The sequence below is a fragment of the Apiotrichum porosum genome (genome assembly GCF_003942205.1).
Source record: "Apiotrichum porosum strain DSM 27194 chromosome Unknown scaffold_3, whole genome shotgun sequence".
NCBI lineage: Eukaryota > Fungi > Basidiomycota > Tremellomycetes > Trichosporonales > Trichosporonaceae > Apiotrichum > Apiotrichum porosum.
In genome coordinates, this window is record NW_021167110.1 from 1,965,009 (window position 1) to 1,986,541 (window position 21,533).

The 21,533-nt window shown below is 58.2% G+C and overlaps 3 protein-coding genes and 1 non-coding gene across 4 annotated transcripts; 2 read left to right on the forward strand and 2 right to left on the reverse strand.

Moving 5' to 3' along the window:
• Positions 1-9,744: 9,744 nt before the first annotated feature.
• EHS24_006307 lies at positions 9,745-9,841 on the forward strand. Its single transcript has one exon. It is a non-coding gene; the product is annotated as a tRNA-Glu (tRNA).
• Positions 9,842-10,268: 427 nt separating this feature from the next.
• On the forward strand, positions 10,269-11,435 carry EHS24_006308 (uncharacterized protein; the record flags this gene model as incomplete). Its single annotated transcript, XM_028621778.1, has 5 exons — positions 10,269-10,472; positions 10,535-10,590; positions 10,637-10,860; positions 10,927-11,295; positions 11,350-11,435. The coding sequence occupies 5 exons, from the start codon at positions 10,269-10,271 to the stop codon at positions 11,433-11,435; spliced, it is 939 nt and encodes a 312-aa protein (XP_028478230.1).
• Positions 11,436-15,332: 3,897 nt separating this feature from the next.
• On the reverse strand, positions 15,333-16,408 carry EHS24_006309 (uncharacterized protein; the record flags this gene model as incomplete). Its single annotated transcript, XM_028621779.1, has 2 exons — positions 15,333-16,224; positions 16,311-16,408. The coding sequence occupies 2 exons, from the start codon at positions 16,406-16,408 to the stop codon at positions 15,333-15,335; spliced, it is 990 nt and encodes a 329-aa protein (XP_028478231.1).
• A 1,032-nt stretch (positions 16,409-17,440) lies between these two features.
• Positions 17,441-21,210, reverse strand: EHS24_006310 (uncharacterized protein; the record flags this gene model as incomplete). Its single annotated transcript, XM_028621780.1, has 14 exons — positions 17,441-17,835; positions 17,876-18,109; positions 18,148-18,227; positions 18,274-18,497; positions 18,536-19,442; positions 19,483-19,606; positions 19,651-20,431; positions 20,474-20,537; positions 20,587-20,731; positions 20,783-20,880; positions 20,919-20,957; positions 21,033-21,048; positions 21,108-21,125; positions 21,207-21,210. The coding sequence occupies 14 exons, from the start codon at positions 21,208-21,210 to the stop codon at positions 17,441-17,443; spliced, it is 3,129 nt and encodes a 1,042-aa protein (XP_028478232.1).
• Positions 21,211-21,533: the final 323 nt, after the last annotated feature.

Consider the following 21,533-nt stretch of genomic DNA (forward strand, 5'->3'; position numbering starts at 1 on the left):
TCAAAAAGACTGGGCTGGGCGCATGGGTTAGCAACCTGCGCGCTGTGCAACCTAACATCCTTTGCCCCCCGTCTGCCCATGTTTGCACACGTCCACCCCCCCTTCCCCAGTCGCTCGCATACGTATAACGGTGTGCACAACCGAGAGTATGGGACACGCAGGGAGGAGGAGGGATGGCCCATGGGCCTCTGCACCCCTGTGTATAGGTGCCGAGAATGATACCAGCAGGGTTATGCCGGTGCACAGGCCTGTCACGGTGGCCACCCAACAGGACATGCAGGCCACCAGGCGGGGCATACCCAGGTGGCCAATGGATTGGGACACGGTGGCAGGTGGGAACACATGCTCACACGATGGGGTCGGGGGAGGGGCGGGGGCGGGGACAATGGGACTCACAAGGACGCCAAAGGGAAGGTGGGCGAAACACTGATACGCTGATGGATGCGCTGGTGTGTCTGCTTCTGATGTTGCCGCTGGCGGGGGATGCTCGAACGGAAGATACAGCGGGGATGGTGGTCGTAAAGGTGGAGAGGATAGGCAGTCCAGCTGGCAAGGCCCAAAAGGTGTGTGTGTGACTACTGGGCCACAGACGCGCACAATGGCTTGTGGCTTGGAATCAACTCGACGCGTGGGGGCGGTTGATGGGTGGGGGTGATGCCACTCGATTGAATACTGGCGCCAACACGGGTATTGCTGGCTGGTAGACAAGGAGATGCGGAAAAGAGAATGTGGATTGGGGATATGCTAGAGACCAGCTAAGCGGAGGGTCGATGCCGGTCGAGATATGTACGAGGGAGTCGTCAATGGGGGGGAGGGATAGCAAGGGAGACGGGGGGGGAGGTTGCGGATTGTTGGGTTGTTCCTCGAAAATGAAGCCGGGTGGGGGGGAGTGTGTGTGTGTGTGTGGAGAGAGAGACCTGTTTGTCTCTTTGAGCTCGATAGAATAGTGATGTGTGTTGTGTGTGTGTTGTCTGTCTCTATGCGAGTAGAGTGTGTGTGTGTGTGTGTCGTCTCTCTCTCTCTCTTGATGGCGATATGCGAGAGCGTCGACGAGACAGACCGGGGGGGCGGAGGGAGGCGACACGGGGTGGGCCGGGACAGAGACGAGACGAGGTTTGATGGCAGGCCGAGGGATAGGATGTGGTGGCGCAACGAGGGACCGGAAGGTCGAGCAAAGGGTCCGCAAGCGCCGGGGGGGGGGGGGGGCGGACAGAGAGAGAGAGAGAGAGACCTGGCGCGCCAACGAGGGACCACCACCACACACCCAACAGACACGCAGGGAAAAGGAAAAAAGGCGTCGCGCGCAAGGATGGGATGGGAGAGGGCCCTGAACGGAATCTATGGAGCTACGGAGAGACGTCGACGGGCAGAAAAGAAAGGGGTGCGGGGATGGGGGAGGGGGGGATTGCAGGTGGTGGGATTGCTACGTGTGTGTGTGTATGTGTGTGTGACGGGATGGAAGATAGAGAGAGAGAGAAGATGTGTCAAAGGGAGATGGGGCTTGACGTCGATGAGAGAAGGACGACAGGTGATGACGCTGCTGATGATGCGTGTGTGTGAGCACTGCCGCTTGGTGAATTAATTGTATGTGTCGGGTCCTTTGTTACGCGTGTGCGTGCATGTATGCGCGTGTAATACAACAGTCTTGTGTCTCTCTTTGCGATATTTCATGCCGGCACCAGGGCTCACACACACACACAACACACCCAGGCAAGCCAGGCAGCCCAGGCCAGGCCAAGGAAAAAGGAAAAGAAACAGGTCCAGCTCAGGGCAAAAACCAAACATGGCCCGGCAAGGACGGCAAACGCTGCGTGTGTGTGCGGGGAATGGCCGGAATGGGTCCTTTGGCCGTTGGGCGGAGAGCGCCAGACGGGGAAAAATATAATAAAAGCGACCTAAAGTGGGCGGAGCACGTACACAAAAAGGGGCAAGAGAACAGAACAACGGCAACTGCCAAAGGACAGGCGCGCGCGGGCACTCAGGAAGGGGGCAGTGGTGGTTGCCTGAGGTGGGTCTGGACCTTGACAGGAAAGGCAACAGCGTCTCCATCGATTATGGGCCATGGGCCATGGGCCATATGGGGGGAGACATGGATCCACGCGACCCAAAAAGGATCCCATCACCACAGACTGCAATTCCGGGGTGGCCACTCTCCATCGGGGGTGCATTTCTCGCCCTCTTGTTCGCATCGCTCCCTTGGCCTGCGTGCGTACCTCCTGCAACAACCTGTAACCCAGGATGCACCCAAACGTACAGTATATATGCACCCGCTTGGTACTCACCCCTCTCATTCGCAGCGACGGAGAAGAAAAAGCTTTGCACCGCGTTGACTACTCGCAGCGGACCTTCTCCGTCCTGCGTTTGTCCGGAAATGCTCTCGCTCCCCTCTCTCCGCAGCAGTTTACACGACGAGCTTGATTTTTTCCTACACACTCTCTCTCTCTGAAGGTGTGGAAGATCCTTTGTGCTGTGGATCCAGGGCGGAGACGCAAAGAGGTGGACCAGGCACGTTGAAGCAAAGTTACAAACGCTTGCAGCGACATGTCATGTCAGTTGGTGGTGGAGGAGGGGTGGGGCGGGGCAGACCTCGTACTTGTCCAGCTGTGCGCTGTGCGCGCTGTGCTCGGTTTCCCCTCATGCTCATGCTAGCTGCAGGGCACGGCCCGACTCTCGCCGATTCTTGTCTTCTTCCAGTGGAATCACAGGGCCCCCTGCCGTTACTCCTGTGCCATGACTCGTTTGCATCAACCGCTCTACCGCTGCATCCAGCCAGAACCTTGGTTCCTGTCGTCCTTTGCATAAAAACCTCACACAACCATCCTGCACCATCGCTAAAAACGTACCTCAGAACCTCATGCTAGATGCTCCTATACATGCACATGCTTCTTGCACACTTTTGACTCTATTGTCTGTGATCTGTTTGTTTGTCTCCTTTCACCGTCGCGGCCACAGCATCAGGCAGCCGCGGGTGTTGCTCTTTTGGCCTCGTGGGCGGTGTGGTAGCGTGACTGATTTCTGCCCAACCCCCCTCCGGTATCATCGTTTCCGAACAATGTTTGTTGACCATCTCTGGCCTTCTGGCCTCTGGATCTCTGCCCTCTGCCCTCTGTCCTCGCCACTGACGTACCACGCACCCGTACATACCGACATGCATGCACCACGTCGCGAAGCATCGCTTCGGCACAGATACAGCCTGCCTGCACGATGGTAGTGTGCAGCACATGCACTGCATGGAGCGGCGCACACCCGACAACGAATGTAATTAAGCCTGTCTGAGATCGATGACGCCGAGCCGAACACAAGTACGTGCACCCAGCGTGGCCAGTTGGCGGGTGTGCACCGGGGAGCTCTAGCTCTCTCACACAACGCCGTCTAAGGTCACGCGTAAACCAAGTCGTCCGAGACCAAGTCCCGAGACCACCACGTTGTGTGGTTCCCAGCGATATGTCCAGTCGGTTACGTCCTTTTCAGAACCCGTCAACAAAAAGCATAACGGCCGTACAGCGCAGCTTGTTGCAGAAAGCCTCGTTGTCCCAGGTACATGTCAGTTGATCAGTTACAGGCGCCACAGCGACGCGTCCGGTGCTGATGCTGATGTGTGTACACGCGTGTGTCCGTGTGTTGATCTGTGTGTGTCGGGGACGCGTCCGACAACAGACATGTTGTTGACACGGGGACGCGTGTTGTTTACGTTGTTTGTTTTGTTCTCCGGTGACTGCCAGTGGGCCAGTGGAGTCCCACCATCCCGTACCCCGTGCGCGTGCTTCTAGTTGCCACCGTGCTGGGACAATCACACGGGGCGATGCCTGCTCGATGAGCTACAGCCGCTCTGTGCGATCCCAAGCATGCCCTCGCCTCACGATCCCTCCCCTCCCGCGCAAAGCACACGCGACGACGTTGACCATCCTCTCCTTGACCCCTCGACGCACCGGACATGCAAAACAATGTGACCGTTACGCTGGAACGCCAGCGTACCAGAGTATCAGACGGCCAGAAACTGCATGCACATGACCATCCCACCGTGCCACCGTCACCCCCATGCCCTCGCCGTACGCCTTCCTACATACTCCTCCCCGCCACCCGGCGTGTATGGAGTGTGGCTAGTGTGGGTGACGCTGGCAAAACGCGGCCGTGCGACGTCACGCAGGACCCGCGGGTTTGGGATGGGTCCGTGACGCTTCTCGTCCGACGATCACTCTGTCACCCAGCCTGTGTTGCCCAGACCTCAGTCTGGCCAGGACGGTGCTCGTGCTCGGCGGCACCGGTACTGTGGAAGCCGACAGCAGGACCAGCGACCAGGACCTGGATCCAGTAGTGCTGCCTGGACGAGGGTCTAGCGCCATTAGCTGGCATTGGCGTTCTCCTCCTAAATGGGTTTCTCCGGCAAATACATCGCAGGTGCCACTTTTCCTCCATCTTTCATGTCCTACACAGGTACAGTACATAGCTCATAGAGTTGCGCTTAGTGGTGGCCGGTGCGTTAGCCGCCGAGCACCACAACTGCTACTGCTACAGTAGTCTGGAACGAACGACGTCACCTATGGAAAACGGACGATAATGTGGCCCCCTTTGCCTTTGCCTTTGCCTTGACCGACACACGCTGTTCTCGGCATCGAGGACGGTATTTCCCCAAACGAAACGAACATGTGTACAGTCTTGGTACGCCCCGAGAACTCGGTCCGAGATCTGGGGTACTGGGGTGTAGGTATGGCATGTGGCATTGCTCATCTCCTCGTTTATGCAGTAGTGGTACTAAAAAAGGGACCGACCACGTTAGGGAACGACGACGCGACGCGGAAAAACCTGGGCCCACCTTAGACTTTGCTTTGCTTTCGGTCGTCCACCGCGCGCTCTACACTTGCCGTACCCGTACTGTATGTACATGCGCCTCGCGTGGCTGCCACATGCCATAGATACATATTGGGGCATGCACACACCTGTTGTGATCTGGGAGCAACATCGACGACGACGAAGACGCACGCACGCACGCAACCTCGCTCCGAGTGGCGTCACCGGAGAGTGGACGCCGCACGCGTGCACGCACTCGGTATGTCGCATACCGCACCTGCACGACTGCGAGGCGAGGGAAATGCAGAGAGAGAGTGAGAGAGAGAGAGGGAAGGAGGTACGGAGGCTCCGAGTGGCAGACTACGCCACACGTTCCAGGATGACACCGGCGGGTCCTGGTGAGAAATCGGGGCCATTGCGAAAAACGAGCAGAGGAGCATACTTGGACCTGTGGATATAATACACGCGTGCATGCAGCTTTGCCGCTGTCCAGTTCCAGAACTGGTTAGGCGGGCCGTGTAGGCGCCACAGATCGCTGCCTCGTCGGCCTAGTCGTCATCCAGCACTGTTCTGCGCGTGCTCCATGGCCGCCCCGCCGCCGCCGCCGCCGCGCGCCCGTTCCTGTGCACGCCGCTCGCTGCTCGCCGCTCGGTGGACGCGTGGTCCCCAGGTCACTGCCCCAAATACAGCATCCAAACATCCAAACTCGACCAGATTCACCACAGCCGGCGGCGCCAGCGTCCTTCCATCGGGGGACCTTCTATCGGGCGGCGCACGCCGGCACGCCCCACACGGGCCCACGCCCACGCCGCCGCCCGCGCATGGCGCATGGCGCTCGTGTTTGTGGCGCGGCGAGCGTGGGTGGGTGGAACACGAGATAGTCAAGTGGGTGGCCATGGGTGGGTGGGTGGGTGCGCAAGTACCCCCAATTTGGACAACTAGGTGGCCGTGGATTCGAACTGGCGGGTCTCATGCAGCTGCGAGGCAGAGCCCGTTTCATGCAACAAACGCCGTCCGGACGCCGGCGCTGAATAGGGGGCGCGCGATAGAATGCCCACCTTTTTTTCTTTTCCTATACTGTCAGACAGTGTTGGTTTGTCCTGTGGAAGGGAGCATGTGGAGCCCGGCGAGCGAGCCCGGGGTGGTGTGGCACCGGTAGGTTGGGATTGAAATGGCGGTGTCGTTGAACCGCGGAGGATAAATTGCACTTGGGTAAATGAATACGGCAGCTCGACCCAGAAAAACGCGCTCTGTGCGCTGTGGTCCATCTGCACCACCGGTGCTGTACATGGACGTGCATCAGAACTGTGTGCCTCGTCCGTCTACTGCACGTTCATCAAGACTGCGCGGCGAGGCTGCGCGTCTTGCGTGCCTTCTGTTGGGTGTGGCTGGACATGTGGGGGCTCGGAGTTGTCATTCAGTCAATCTGTGCCACAAAGAGATCGCGCACGGACGGGTGAGAGACATATTGGCTTATTGGGTGTACAGTATGTCGTAGCATGGTGCCCACCGCGTGGGGCCCGGTCCTGCGGTGCAGCGATTTGCAGGTTGAGAGGAGGTTTGTGGCACTAGCGTTCTCGCCACATGACCGATCGGCGACGTTCCAAGTGCATGACCACATCGCCACACAAGCTGGGCGTGGTCTGTTCCACCCGCCGTCCAGTCACATTGACACTGCCACCTTCCTAACCCGTCACAGCGACCCAGTGGCCAGTGGCACACTTCCCGACCCGTCTCCATCTCCTAGTCCCCATGTCCCCCGATGTCTCATGATGCCGGGTTACAAACGTGGTGTTACGTCCATGAACTGCGATGGCACTCCGTACGGCAGCGCATTGTCAGTGGCGTACATACCCCGCCAATGGCATCGCCACCCAGCTTCAACCACAGTGTGACACCTTTCCATTACGGGTGGCACTGGTGGTTCGCCACAATGGACATGCTATTGTCAGGTGCAACCAGAATCTACATTTGGTCCACCAGGGCGCACTTGCAACTCCACTCCCAATTCCATACATACTAACCTAGAGGCTGTAGCCCTCGTCGTCGAAAGTGCTTGGGGTTACGCTCGTGCTGAGGCGGAGCGCAGTCCCTTGATCGTCCGGAGGCCGTCCAATACCAGCACCGTCAGGTGCCTACCAACAGACTACCCTGCCGAAATCATCGCGGGCGTGCAGTAGGACAAGAATCTGGACTGGGACTGAACCATCCTCGTCCTGCCGGGTGTGCTGGTCTATTGACATGGTTCATGTCATGTCCGCGACCCTTAACAGAACTCGTAAATTGAACCTCTCCAGCGCTCCAGTGATATCCTCGGCAGGTCCCATTGAGCCCCACTTTGGCACTCTTGTGTACCGACTTGGGCTGGTGTCTTAAGCATCCTTGGAGTCGCCCAACGGATGTGGGGGCTCCATCATGCCGATATGCCGACCGATCGCTCGCTTTGCTCCTACATGCCTGCCTTGCACCGGCACGACCGGCACAAAAAGCCTGGGCACAGAGGTCAAACTCTAATACCCCATTCTAGCTCTGTCGATTACCTCCTGCAGAGGCATTTCGCCACCCAAATAAAATAAAATAAACGCCACTAGGACTGTACTCAGTTTACACTCTTCCGCAGTATATCCCCCCATCGATCCCATGAACTGGAACTAGAGTGCGCTGCCAGCCGTGCCCAGCCCCTTCTTCATCAAGTGGAGCTGTGAGAGTGGTGCTGGAATCGAGTCTGTCCAGCGGCCAGCGACCAGCGGCTAGTAGCTGCTCGCCCCGCAGAGCTCGGCAGCCCCGACCCGACACCGTGACCTCGCTTTATCGCCTGTCCCTGCACCAGGAGGCCATACAGTGTGGCGCACCGAGGTAAAATCTTTTCTTTTCGTCGTCGTTCTCTTGTGTGATGCGACAAAAAACCTCTGTTTTAGCGTTCTCTAGTGGACCGTCTCAGGGCACGTGGAGGCACAAGGATGCGAGATACGAGGGCGGCGGCGGTGGGTGGTGGTGGTGGAGGAGGTGTACACACCCCGTGCAGCCTGGTGCTTTCCATAGGTGTCTTTGTGTCAATCATTCGCCGGCATGTGATGTCTCTCCCCTGACATGTGCTTTGAATGGACGGTGGAGCCAGTACAGTACCAATTGTACCGCTCCGCCGCCACACATTGGAGAGTTTGCGTTTTGCATTCCAAGCGCATCTTGCTCCCGTAGCCCGTAGCCTCTGGCCACAATGCACGGAATGCCCGCCTGCCGGGCGCTAGAGTATGGGGCTGAACACTGGGACCTGTTCCTTGTCCTTCTGTGACAATGGTCAGTTCAGGACACGGCAAAGCAGGTGCACAGGTGTGTGTCAATGCGTTCCAGACCGCGCCAGACCGAAAGGGCCAGATGGCTTGACGAGGGCTGGGGTCATTGCCATGCAGGGCGTGAGTTCGGACCGCGCATTCTGCCAGTCCAGTGGAACTGCAGTACTGCAGGACAGCAGGTACAGTACCCAGGCGCAGCAGGTTTGAAAACCTCTTTTCGTGGCTGGGGGAACTGAAACTTGAATATGGATCTGCTTTGCAAGGAAACCCGTCGCACAATGTCGTCGTCCCTGTGAGGAAACTTGTAGGGACAAGGACAGGCTAAAGCGGTTTGACGGCCGAGTGTGGAGTGTGCTCTCTGCCCGGCGATATCAGTTTCAGACCGTGTTCTCATTTTGATCGACGACTATACGGCTACATGGGGGAGCGAGGCAGGGTTTGACAGATGGCAGGTTGGTCACCGTTGATGGAGTCGACTCTGATAAAATGCCGAGTGGCCGCAGATCTTCGACTTGGGGGTTAGAGCGGGTGGCGATCGGCGACATGGTGTCAAAGTCGGAACCTGCGCGGCAACGTCGCTGGTGGCTGTCTCGTTTGTTTGTTTGTTTAAACGATGTGCTCAGTGGCGAGCAACGACGAATCATTAGGCAGGGCAGTGGTAACAAGCATGGCGATGTGGCACCAGAGTTATACGCGAGTCGAACACGCCCGCCTCATCGAGAAGCGAATCGCCATGGACCCCGACGATCACACGTCGTCCGGCCATGTGATCGCCCTCACTGGCCACACTCTAGCCGTCCAAGGAGTCGGAGCGCGTTTGAGGGCTCCACTGAGCGTAGCGGAAGCTGCTAGCCGGGGTGTCTCTGGGCGCAAGCAGATGTGGTCGCTGCAGTGACCAGCGCATCGTCCATCGTTGACGTCCAAGACCAGTCACAATGTTGCTTCCAGAGTTATCAATATAGTACCTGGAGTGTAATACCTGGAGTGTCCAGGCAGCTGTGACCTCGTACCTATAAGGTGCTTGGCAGTTGAAGTTTGTCGTGGAGCGGATAACAGGCCAGAACAGGAAACGACGTGGAGAGACGGGCATCTGGGCAAAACATACTCCATTAAATGATTGTCAAAGTTCCTCTGCCCGGTACAGCGCTGAGAGCCTGTGAGGGAAAGCGACTCGTGTCTGGGAGCCACTGGCTGGACCGTTCGTTCACGGATCGTTGCGTACGCGATCCTTGGGGCCGACCGTCAACGGTGACGAAAGAATCATATTAATCAATAAACCGTAGCAAAGCGCCAATAAAGTAGCCACATATGCCGCTTAAACAGTAAATACTGCAGAACGTTTATCAGCAAGCTCCCCATAAACCCCATACAATGCCCCAAGCCTATGTAAAAGAGACGAGTGAACGCAGAGACACCTTACACGATGGAAACACCATCTCCTCGTTCTGCCACTGGATCCGAGTGGACCCGTCGTCATCCGTCTGGACCCGAGCACCTAGAAAACGTCCTCGGAGCATCATTTATCCCTCATCTTTCATTGCACACACTCCATCCCACCTCCTTGCTGTGTCCTAGCCACATATGGGGATGCATGGACGTCTTGCCGTTCTGTTGAGATTCCTCAACGAACAGAACCATGCGCGCAAACATATATATAACAACGTCTTCGCTAGTATATCGGTTAGTATAACCGCCTCTCAATAGGGAGTTTCCTAATAAGAATATCGCGGTAGAGCAGGGTTCAACTCCCTGGCGGAGAAGATGAGCACCTCTGGGTGTTTCCTTTTTGCAGGTTTTGGAGGTGGACGAGGAGGGAGGTCAGGAAAGAAGGGCTGGAGCTCGCTCGGTAAAACGTGTTGGGGCACTGTGAGGGTGGTTGGGACCAGTGTATGTGGTTACATGCACCCTCATACATGATTTCAGAGCCTCTGTGAACCTCCCATGCATCTACGGTGCAGTTTACTGACGAAAAACGATGACGAGGGACGAGGAAGACGGATCCGACGGGCCCCTGCCAAGTGCCACACCCGGCGCTGGATACCCGATACGCGCCGACCGGCGATGCCGCGGCCCCGCGATCCGACTCCGAACCTCCACCCGGCTCAACATGACAAGCAAGGTCCTCTCTTTCCTGCTCCTCCTCGCATTCACCCTCATACACACCCTCTTGCTTCTCTGCCACCCACCATGAGCGACATTCCCCTCGCCGCTATCAAGGCCGCCGCCGAGGCCACGGACCTTTCCGTTGGCCAGGACCTGGGCCACCTCCTGCCTCCCTCGTGGACGACTGTCGTGCCGACTTGGTTTGCTGAAGACACCCCCAGCTACGACTGGGCGGGCTTCGTCGTCGGCGAGGACGAGCAGGAGGCCATTCTGTGGGGCAAGAGCGGAGTGAGTAACCTCGACAACCACCAGCTGTAACCGTCCTAGCCCAGCTGTACTGACAAGCATAGGGTGTCCTCGCCGGTGTTCCCTTCTTCGACGAGGTGTTCAAATACGTTGGCTGCACGTACGTCACAGCTGGGCTATAGGCGCTACGCAAGCTGACAATGCAGTGTCGAGTGGCTTCTCCCCGAAGGCAGCGTGATCCCCTCGGGATCCAAGACCAAGGTCGCCGTTGTGCGCGGCAAGGCCCGCCATCTCCTCCTCGGCGAGCGCGTCGGTCTCAACATGCTCGCCCGCTGCTCGGGTATCGCCACTGCCTCGCGCAAGTTCCGTGACCTCGCCCGCCAGGAGGGCTGGAAGGGTGTTGTTGCCGGCACGCGCAAGACCACTCCCGGTAAGTCTATGAGCAGTTGTGAGAGTCGCCTCCTGGATAGGATCCAACTGACACCTCGATGTTCAGGCTTCCGCATTGTGGAAAAGTACGGCATGATGGTCGGCGGCGTCGACCCCCACCGCCACGACCTGAGCTCCATGGTGATGCTCAAGGACAACCACATCTGGGCCACTGGCTCCATCACCAACGCCGTCAAGGCGGTGCGCCGCGTCGCGGGCTTTTCGTTGCTCGTCAACGTCGAGTGCCAGTCGTTTGACGAGGCCGACGAGGCCATCGCTGCCGGCGCCAACATTGTCATGCTGGACAACCTGGAGGGCAACGACCTCCACGCCGCCGCCAAGCAGCTCAAGGACAAGTGGCGCGGCAAGCGCGAGTTCCTCGTCGAGACCTCGGGCGGTATCGTCGAGGGATCGCTCACGTCGCGTGTTGGCCCCGGTACGTACACTTGCTAGACCGCGTGGCGGGCTCTTGACTGACTGACCGTGCCAGATATCGACATTCTCTCCACCTCGGCGGTGCACCAGGGCACTGGCTACGTCGACTTTAGCCTCAAGATCCAGCCCAAGAAGAAGTAAGCCGCGCGACAGACTGGAGATGGCGAGTTGGTCGCGTCAGGCGGGGGCCCCCGGGGGCAGCGGTGACAAGAGACAAAAAGCAGCAACACGTGTCTTGGGCACACCAGTGTACCAGCGTGGGCAAGCGTGCAGCGGCGCGTGTGTCTGTAGGGCTGGATGCATTCACAAATCAGAAACACACGCGTCAACTGATCAACTGACGTCAGGCGGGGCCACAGCTGACCGACAGAATTTGGCACGTCGGATGTGGTGGTCGTGCAAAAGGGTCATGCAATTCACGGGTCAACTTCATTTGACCTGCTTCATTGTCTGCCTGCATTGCCCGACTACGTTCTATTGTTACATTGTTACACGATGGCGCGCTCAACACGCATGCGATTTGGATTGAGAAAGGCGTGTGAAATGGAGAGGAATGGAGTGGGGGGGGGGGCGCGGGGATGTGGCGGGGCTCGGATGGGGGTGTGTGGGGGATATGGACCGGGTCCCATGGACTCTGCCCGTTGTTGCACCCGTGGCGCATTGAGCCTCGGGGTGGGCGTGTCGGGCGGTCGGGTCGGCAGTCGGGTCGTTAAAACTGCTGGCGCTGGTTCGTGGCGTTGACAGTTGAGCTACGTGAGGCGTGAGGTTGCGCAGGCTGGCTGGCAGACACGCAGCTCGGCGTTCGGTGTTGCCACCAGGTGGCAAGAGGAGGGGGCAGGGGGATCGCCAACAGAGCGCCATGTGCCGATGATGGTGACACTGGCCCTCTGTGTGGGACGATGGTGTGCAGGGTGGTACGTGGTTGTGTACGTTATCGGTCAGGTGAGTGTTGTTCATTGGGGGATGGGTACATTCGTGAGCGCAGAATTCGGCTTTGTTCGGTGTGCGTGTGCGGTGTTGGAGCGTAGAGCGCGACGCGCGGGCGGTAGTAGTGGTACAGTGGAGTGGGGTTGCGACTGAAAGTAGTTGGGGCGGTGGCCATCGAAGACCAACAAGGCCGCGTCTGGCCAAGTTGCGTTGGCGTGTTTGCCATCGGGGTTGGATGTAAGGGTGCGGGGTGGCAACGCGTTGGTCTTCAGCCCCTGCTCTGCCGGCTACGCGGCCTGCGCGACTACCGCCCACCGCTGGGTGGACATGGGGTTATGGGCTGCACTGGCCTGGTGGGAGGGTACGGTGTGTCGCCTGGACGCATGTATGACATGATTGGTGAGGCGATGGAGAATGGGTTGGTGGTGGAAGGAGCGATGACGGGACGGCGAGATAGAGAATTCGAGACGGCGGTCATGTTATTACCGTTGTGCTGCCGTAACAAGGGCTGCTGGGCGCGATGGAGGTGGGTGCGCAGTAGTAGCGTGGCGGGGTGGCGTGCAGATGGGGTCGCTAAGGCCTTCGTAGGCGTGGTATGGTGGTTGGAGGGTGGGGTGGATGACTGGGTGGCAATGTGGAGGGGGGGGGAGACCTTGGATGTAATGTTGTCGAAGGAACGAAGAAGACGCTCATGCGTACACCATGTCACGTCTTAAGTACCCTAGGCGTGTGGCTGCGCGACGTGTACCGACCTGTCCTCGTGAGATCCCCTTGTGAACGTTTCTTGTTATTGCCTCGTGTGCAACCACTCAATGACGTCGCGAGCTTTTTTGCCCACACCACACCCCCGCCCTGGTTTTTGGAGCTCCTCTTACTCCTTCCCCACCCCCGCATCTCATCAGTCGAGGTCCAGTCATGGCGTGCCGCGGCGTTCGGCGTCGAAGCTTGCGACTCGTCACCTTCGCTTTTTAAATCGACGTGTTGCTTCTTCATTCCGGTCAAACGGCCCGGTGGCGCCGCACACCCCGCTCGCGTCAAGGGAGAGCAATTCTGTGTCGTTGGCACTTCGTTCGCCGACACCGAGTGTCGGCCTCTCGGTCTTTGTACCTTCTGTCTCAGGTCACCAACGATCTTTGCACCTCCACCGCGAGGTAGACTGACCATGTCCTCAGCCTTGACCACGACAGTTACGGCAGCAGGCCCGTGTCTCTAACCTTGGCGCGTTGTTTTGTCAGCATGGCCGGCCTGGACACCCCTCCGCAGACAGCACATTACCGCCACACCTGTCCGGTCTGCTCCCCGCCCATCGCAGAGCTGTCCGAAGGCGATGGATGTCGCGAATTCACGCTCTCACCCGACCGCCGCAACCATAGCGAAGCGCCACCGGGCTGCGGGCGCCGTTTCTCACCCATCAGTCTGTCCTTGTTCCCCACATTCCCGTCTTGAAACGGACACGGACTCAGGTAAACTCCATAGTGCGTTCACTTTGCTGCCTGATCCATCTCATACGCCACAATGGCACTTAGCCCTGCCCACATGGGGTCGACGTCGCAGTCATCTCGCTTGCGCGCTTACGGCCTTTTGTGGGCGGACATAAGCGCCCTCAAACGCTGTTCGCAGAATGACAGACATCTGTTCTCCGACCCAGCACGATCTCTGAACGGATGCTCAAGGAAACAAGGATGTATCGACAGTACGAGCAGCGTGGAGCTATAGTGCAGGGGTGGAGCGGTGCATGGGAAGTATCAGTCACACGGGCCGTCTACGCAAACTGCACAGACACTCCTGGCAGTGGTTGTGTGTGTGTCTCCACACCAGGAAAAACACAGTGGACATGTCAATCAGCTGTAACGCACGTTGTGATTGCACCGGTATTTGGTGGCGTGTACTGCACTTTTCACAACGGTCACATTCCTGGCCAATCCTGTAGCAAGAGGGTCGGTAAGACTAATAGGCGTACAGACGAATGTTCATTGTGCACTCGCTCGGCGCAGAGAGCGGCAGACCACCTGATAGACCACGAGACCCGCGCCACGGTCCTCGGTGGCGTGCGACTTTTGTCTCCGGTGCCGATGAGCCCGGTAAACATGGCCATTTCATCGTGCAGAGAGTAGTGTGATTCTCGCCACCGTAGTCGCGTGTGCGCGTTTCTAGGACGATGAGCCGTCGACAGGAGAGTGGAAAGTATGTATTTTTCGACATTTAACTCAGAATATTCCGCCACAGCGCCCCGCATTTCGTGCACTTCGTTCCGTAGGTCCAAGGTAACAGGTAACGACCAGCAGAACGACCAGCACATCGAAGGATGGCACACTGCAAGATGCTTCAAAGCATTCTCCGTCAAGGACACCACCCCGGGGTTCTCAGAACCACACACAGACAGGTGAACCGCGTTCATCTGTTTGGTTTGGCAGGTTTGTGGGGTGGGCGATTTGGTATGATCTGGCGGTACAGATCCCAAAGCTGTAGAATCACATACTGCTCAAGAATCAACACGGTTCTTTTGGATGTACATAGGAATCTTGGCGTGTCAGCAAGTTCGCATTACAGATGGCAAACGGTGGCGCCAGGAATCATGGGCATCAGTCGAGCGTACAGCCCACGCCCTTCGTGTTCAACTCAACCAACAGGTGAGCTTCCTAGTTGAATCTTGGGTACCATGTACTCAACAGCCGCGGTTAACACACTCAACTGTGAGAGATCTGGGGTTTGTGTTGGTTGAACGAGTCTGTCGAGTGCGTCTGTGTGTGGAGTCTCTGGTTCTGAGAAGAGAAGACTGCCAAGGTGAGGTGGCGGTGCTGGCAGGTGAGTGGATACATACTGACACGCTATGGCGCTATGAAGGCGATGACCCCGCCACGTGACTCCCAGGCGATCAGCCTCTCCCATGCACAGCACGTTTGCGGTCGTGCCCAGTTGTTATCGCTCATACCACTGTGCCTTGGTAGCCCGTTCGTCAAGGTCAGTACCACTCCCCTTCCCACTTTGAGGTGCACAACCGTGCACGCGACTGCAAACACACAAGCGGTTTTACATTGGACTCTAAAATCTTGAACAACTACTCATACGTCCTGGCGTCCACCTCATTGTCCTCTCAACTAGAGCCGGGACTTAGAGAAAGGTCTGGTCGGGGAAGGTCTCGCCACGCGACTCGAAGACGGTGCCGGCGGGAGCGTTCTTGTTGTCAGGGCCGAACCAGTCAGAGTAGCCGAAGTCGGTGCCCCAAGGAGGCGAGACGAAGCGCTGCTGCTTGCCCGTGGCGGCGAGGCCGTCAATGAGGGCAAGGTCCTCGGCATCGAGCTTGATGACCTTCTGGTTGTCCTCAATACGCTTGGGGGTGACAGACTTGGGGAGGACGACAACACCGCGGTTGATCTGGTACGAGATGAGGACGGTCGAGACGGGGACGCCGTGCTTGGCGGCAACCTTCTCAAGGGTGGGGTCCGAGTGGAGGGGCGAGCCGGCCGATCCGAGGGGCGAGTAGGCCTCAAGGATGATGCCCTGCTTGTCACAGTAGGCCTTGAGCGAGTGCTGGGGGTTGTAGGGGTGGAGCTCGACCTGGTTGACGGCAGGGGTGACCTTCCAGGTCTTGCTCAGGCGCTGGAGGTAGAGCTCGGAGAAGTTGGACACACCGATAGCCTTGACCTTGCCCGAGGCGAGGACGGCCTCCATCTGGCGCCAGGTCTCGGCCTGGTTCCAGGCGCGGTCAATGTTGCGCGAGCCATCCTCCTTGACGGGGAAGAGCTTGCTGGTGCCGTTCTCGACGGTGCGGACGGGCCAGTGGATGAGGAACAGGTCAAGGTAGTCGGTGCCGAGCGACTTGAGGGTAATGTCAAGGCCCTCCTCGACGCGGTCGTGGTAGGTGCACCAGAGCTTGGAGGTGATGAAGAGCTCCGAGCGGGCGACACCAGAGTCCTTGATACCCTGGCCCACCTCGTCCTCGTTGGCGTAGCAGAGGGCGCCGTCAATGTGGCGGTAGCCAGACTTGATGGCGTGGGCGACGCTATAAGATCGTCAGCTGGCATAATGCCGTTTGCAGCATGGCATGTTGGGCTCCGGGGGGCCTCAGCCACATGCTCCACGACTCACGCCTGAGTGACCTCTCCGGGCTTGGACTGCCAGGTGCCGAGACCAAGGGCGGGGATCTCAGCGCCAGAGTTGAGCTTGAACGAGGTAGGGAGGGCCATTGTGACTGTTTTTGTGAAGTGGATGAGTGGATGAAAGAGAAAGAGAAAGAGGGGAATGCGATCGCAACTGAACAAAACTCATGAGCAATCTGACGTGCTGGGGTGTTGCATGGGCGATGTGGGGGTGTCGGCCTAGCAGCTGTCCCGCGGTTCAACGGACGGACGGGCCGAGAGCGGCCCGGCAATCCGGTCCGGGCTCCGAGTGGGATGTGGTGGGCACTTTGATGGATATATCTCTGATATAGGCCGGTGCACGCCAAGTCACGGCGTAAGACCAACTCCGTCAACGGACTTGGCTGGTCCGAGCCTGTGCTAAAACCCTGCGAGCAGACCAGTAGTGCGAGCGGGTTATGAACCGACCGAGGTAGCGGAGGAGTTCATGTGGGGGCCGCGGACCGATGGGGCCAGGCGAACCTGGGAGCCTGTACAGTTCAGTTGGCGTCACGGTCAATCGCGGCGGCGTCATCTTATGTTTGCTGGTCGTCAGCACCATACATAGCGTCCTTGCCGAGACGTTACAGAAAGACAGCAGTGTCCGCCGACTTTCAACCAGCCTCAGCTCGCTCATAAGCTTACCTATCTGACAGACAGACCATCATGGGTCACGTGATCGGTCCAACGCGCTGCACCACGACGTCCATGACGAGGGTCGTCCACCTTCTACACTACCTCGGTGCGGGGCCGTCCCGAAAAACCAGTGGGCCACTGAACTCTGTGTCATGAACTTGATTGACTTGCCTGTCGCGCGGTCTGGCAGCAACTCCTGCCTCCATAACCAAAGGAGACCACGCGGGCGGTATGCAAAGAGGTTGTGAGTGAGCGTTGCGCAGATAGAACCGATAGAACGCATTCCTTGGCATGTGCGTCTGGACGAAGCGCGCGTTAGAGAAAGAATGCAAACTGGTTTATAGAGGCGTAAAAAATAGTCTGTCTATACACAGGAGAAATCACGAGGTGAGACCGCCACTCGGCTCTGGCCGAGCAACAACCACCCTCGAAACACACGTTTTCGTCATCCAAACGCCAAATCACCTACCGCCGGCCGGCACCGGCACTGGGGAACACGCGCTTTCGCTGCGAGGCAGCGGGCGGCGGGCTCGTGGGTCGCATTACCCCCAGTCCTTGCATGCTCGCCACTGCACCTCCCGCAGCGACGAGTGCGGCGGCGGCACCGCTGCCTACACGTTTCGGGTTCAACGGCGACAGACCGCTGGCAATACGTCCGGTCCCGGAACCAAGGCCGGGGTCGATGCGCTTATCCTGTGATCCGGGTTTGCGACGCGGTAAGCCAGGGAGTCCAGGTTTGCCTGCACCCGCTGAACCGGAGGTCTGCGATGGCGACGAAAAGTGCATGCTGGACGCGATCTGGTCCACGGCCTGGAGCTGCCGACGGGCCCGTTCGTGGCGGGCTTGGACAGAGCGGAAGTCTGGGGTCAGTATTGGCCGCTCGTGGGGGAAGAGACTAACGAGATAAAAGCTCCTGCCACTTGATCTCATCCTTGACGCCAATCTTGCGCGTTCCCGTCGGCGCGGCATATCCGGGCTTGGACGGCGGCGGAGCATAGCCTGATGAGTTGACGACAGCCAGGCGCGCGCGGAGAGACACGAAAGCGCTACTCTGAGGCAGAATCATCAAAAGACCGTAAAGGCACTTGGGCAGGTAGGGGTACTTGTCGGGCTCCAGGAGTTGAAGGCGGAGGTCTGGAGTGTCAGAGGACTGTTATTCGGCTAAAACCTACTGGTAAAGACTGGGCTCTCGATCAACATGACGAGTTTGTCAATTTGCACGAGGAGTGGGACAGTTAGCTCCAGCTCGGCACTGTCTGGGTCAGCCGTGCGGTGACAGGTACTCGCCAACTACCCACAAGATCTGGAGCACATTCGACGCGTGCTCATAGGCCTGTGCGAGAAGACACAGAGCAAACGCAGCAACAGCATTGTGGCACCACGAGCGGTAGAGCGATGAGAAGAGCATCTGGCCGTCCTTGGAATCGAGATTCTTCAACCGACGGCGGAAGTCGGCAAGCTCGGGAGAGGTAATGAGAATCATGTTGAGCTTAACAACCATCATGCTTGCAAACTCCAGGTCCTGAGGGTTAGTTCAGACATCGTGCAGCATCAACCCACGTCATCCTTTTCGAGAATTTCAGCAAGAGTGCGGAAGATCTTCTCAGCGTTGAGGTGCAGGCACAGTTGACGAATGATAAGACTGCCACGGGTCTCCAGCAGGCGGCGGTCGGTGCTAAAGAGCTCGAGGACGTTCACCATGAAGCTGCGGAAGTATGAGTCCTCTGACGACGACGAAATCTGGGCCAGAAGCTGGAGGTCGTGCTTGACCACATCCTCGGACGGGTCTGACAGGGTCTTGAGCAGTGCAGGGAAGGTACCGCTATCGCGGGACAGGATTTTGGTCGGCGCCTTGAGGTGCAGCATGAGAAGCCACTCGAGAGCGGCAATGCGTGTCTCGGGGTGGTCGCTCAAGAACTGAAGGGTGAGCATGTTGACGGTTTCGCGAACGTCGAAGGGGTCCTCGTCCAGCTCTGGCTCAACACCAGTCAACACTGGTGAATGGCTTTGGGGCTGCGAATGCAGCTGGATCGCCTGCTGTTGTGCTTGCTGTTGCACAGGCGACTGTGGGCGAGTGCGAGCGACCGTCTTCACCACCGGAGGGAACTCGCTGGCGGCGGGTGTAGCCGGCTCGGAGACTGCGACAGGGGATGTAGCCTTGACCTTGAGTGATGTCGATCCGGCGGGAACGGCGCTGCCGCTATCAAGCGGGTCACCACCAGAGAGGGGCCCAGCAGGGAGACCGGCTGCAAGGACATTGGACATGCGGTCGGGAGACTCTGACAATCCAATGTCCCTCCTTGGACCAGGAGAGGTCACCTGGCTAGACTGTGTTTGAAGGGTCGCCGTGTTGCTCGTTACGGCGGTAAGAGGCACAGGAGAAGGAACGGCGACCTGCAGCGGCAGACTCTGGATGACCGCACTTAGACGACGATTTGTCTGCATTGCAGCTTCCTTAATGTAGCGGCTGAGGGCTCAGTGCGTGAACAGAAAGCGGCGAAACTCACTTGGTGGAGGCCAGGTTGGGAAGCACCGCCTGTACGATACGCGGCGTAAACGCAACAACGGTAGTCTGCGCAAAATCGAGAAAGTTGAGGATCCAGTCCATGGCTGTAGTCTGCACCATGTTGTCTGAGGGGTCAGCAGCTGTGAGCGGCCACTGGCATACAACTCACCAGGGAACGAGAGGTGGTCGACGATAATGTCCATGATGGCCGCATGATCCACAATGACACTTTGTCCAGGCTCCCAAGCACCAGACCCCTCTCCCTCCCACTCATTTTCCTCGTCCTCGTCGTCTCCATCATCCTCAGAGGACGACTCCTCATCATCAAGAGCCGACTCGTCATCCGCAACGGCCACCGAGTCACTGACCTGCCTGTCACGCTTGGACGAGCGACGGCTACGGTCTGTTTCGGCTTGCTTCTCCTGTTGCTGAGCGATCGCCTTGATCTCGCGCAGGAACTCGGAGAGAAGGTTCTCGGTGGCAACGCGCACATCCACGTTGGTATCGGCGAGATACTTGAGTAAACCGTCAAGGAATTCGGGAAGGTACGCCACAAGTTCGAGGTCGGGCACGGTGTTAAGGACCATGAGCCACGAGACGAGGTGCATTCTCGTGTAGGGCGAGATGGCGTACACGCGCTCATTGAGAAGGGGGATGAACCGCTCGAGCGAGAATGCGCGGTGGTCCTCGAGATGGTCTGGAGATTGGGTATTGGAGCGGTCAATGTCGATAGGACGGGACGGGCTGGTGGAGTGTGCGTCATTGTTGTTCTCCTTGGTAGACGCGTGGTCATCGGCGCCGTCCTCGTGCTTATCCCTCGGGGTTCTGTTGGGGTCGTCGTCGTGGTAGATAGAAACATAGCTGGCCGCAGCGTCGGCAACAATGTCCTTCATAAGGCGGTCGAGTAACTCGGCGCCATTCTTGACCGACATTTCAGAGTCCGAGGACAGCTACGCCTGGTCAGCCATCATGCCCAGTACACAATACGGTACCTTGCTGAGCGCGTCAAAGACATCATTGAAGTAAACCAGAATCTCCCCCTTGCTAACTTTGGCGCTGAGGGGTCAGTGTGAAGGTTCTCAGGTTGCTAAATTGCTAAACCTACATGTTGTACAGCGACTCGCACGCATGATACCTCACGCGACTTTCTGTATCCTGAAAGCATGCAAGCACAGGCGGGATGATGACCGGGAGGTACGGAGCGACATCCTGTCCCAACGCGATTGCTGTTGCTGCCAGGCCGATCAAACCTGCAACGACACGTTAGCCCGAATGTAAGAGGCAAAGTGCCCGATACCCACCGCCATTCCGAGTGTGCATCGCGTTGGTCGACGCGAACATTCCGCATAGCTGGTCGACGATAGCCGAGATGCGCGGTCCATCTGACGACAGGACCTGCCTGGACGGTCAGATACATTGTCTCTAGCAAGCACTCACTTCTCGAGCTCGAGAGCGGCTGCCTTGCGGCGCTCGTAGCTGTTGGGTCAGTTCGGACATTGTGGTGGGACGCCAGGGAAGCGGTTGTGATGATGGCGTCACTGCTACACGTACATCTTGTCATTGAGGCCTGTACACGTAGAGTCAGCAAGTGTGTTATCCCTTTCTCATATAGTCGTTGATGCTCACCTCGAAGAATGGGCGGGTCTGTGTGCCGGGACAGGGAGGGAAAGTGTCAGCCTGTCATACCACAGCAATGGGGTCATTGTTGACAACAGGTCGTCTCACCCATGGTTTAAGCCTCGGCAGCGGCGTCAAGTGCAACTGCCGTAGAGGGGACGAGAGCCGTAAATGGACGTGGCGAGTGGGGCGGTGGTGACGGCGGATATGCGTATGTAGTGTGGGGATTGTGTCCAACGATGCTGAGATAGGAGCGCCGTCGATAGAGAGCAGTGTTACAAGACGCCGTCGTGTTGCGTCGGTGCGGCGGCGGATTCCCCCCTCCCCGCCCCTTGGGTGGGGGGGTGTGTGATCTCTGGTCCCGCTCCCACAGTGACATCTCCATCCACATCCATCCCATTCGCGACGTCGCCTCTCTCTCCACCCCGTCCATCA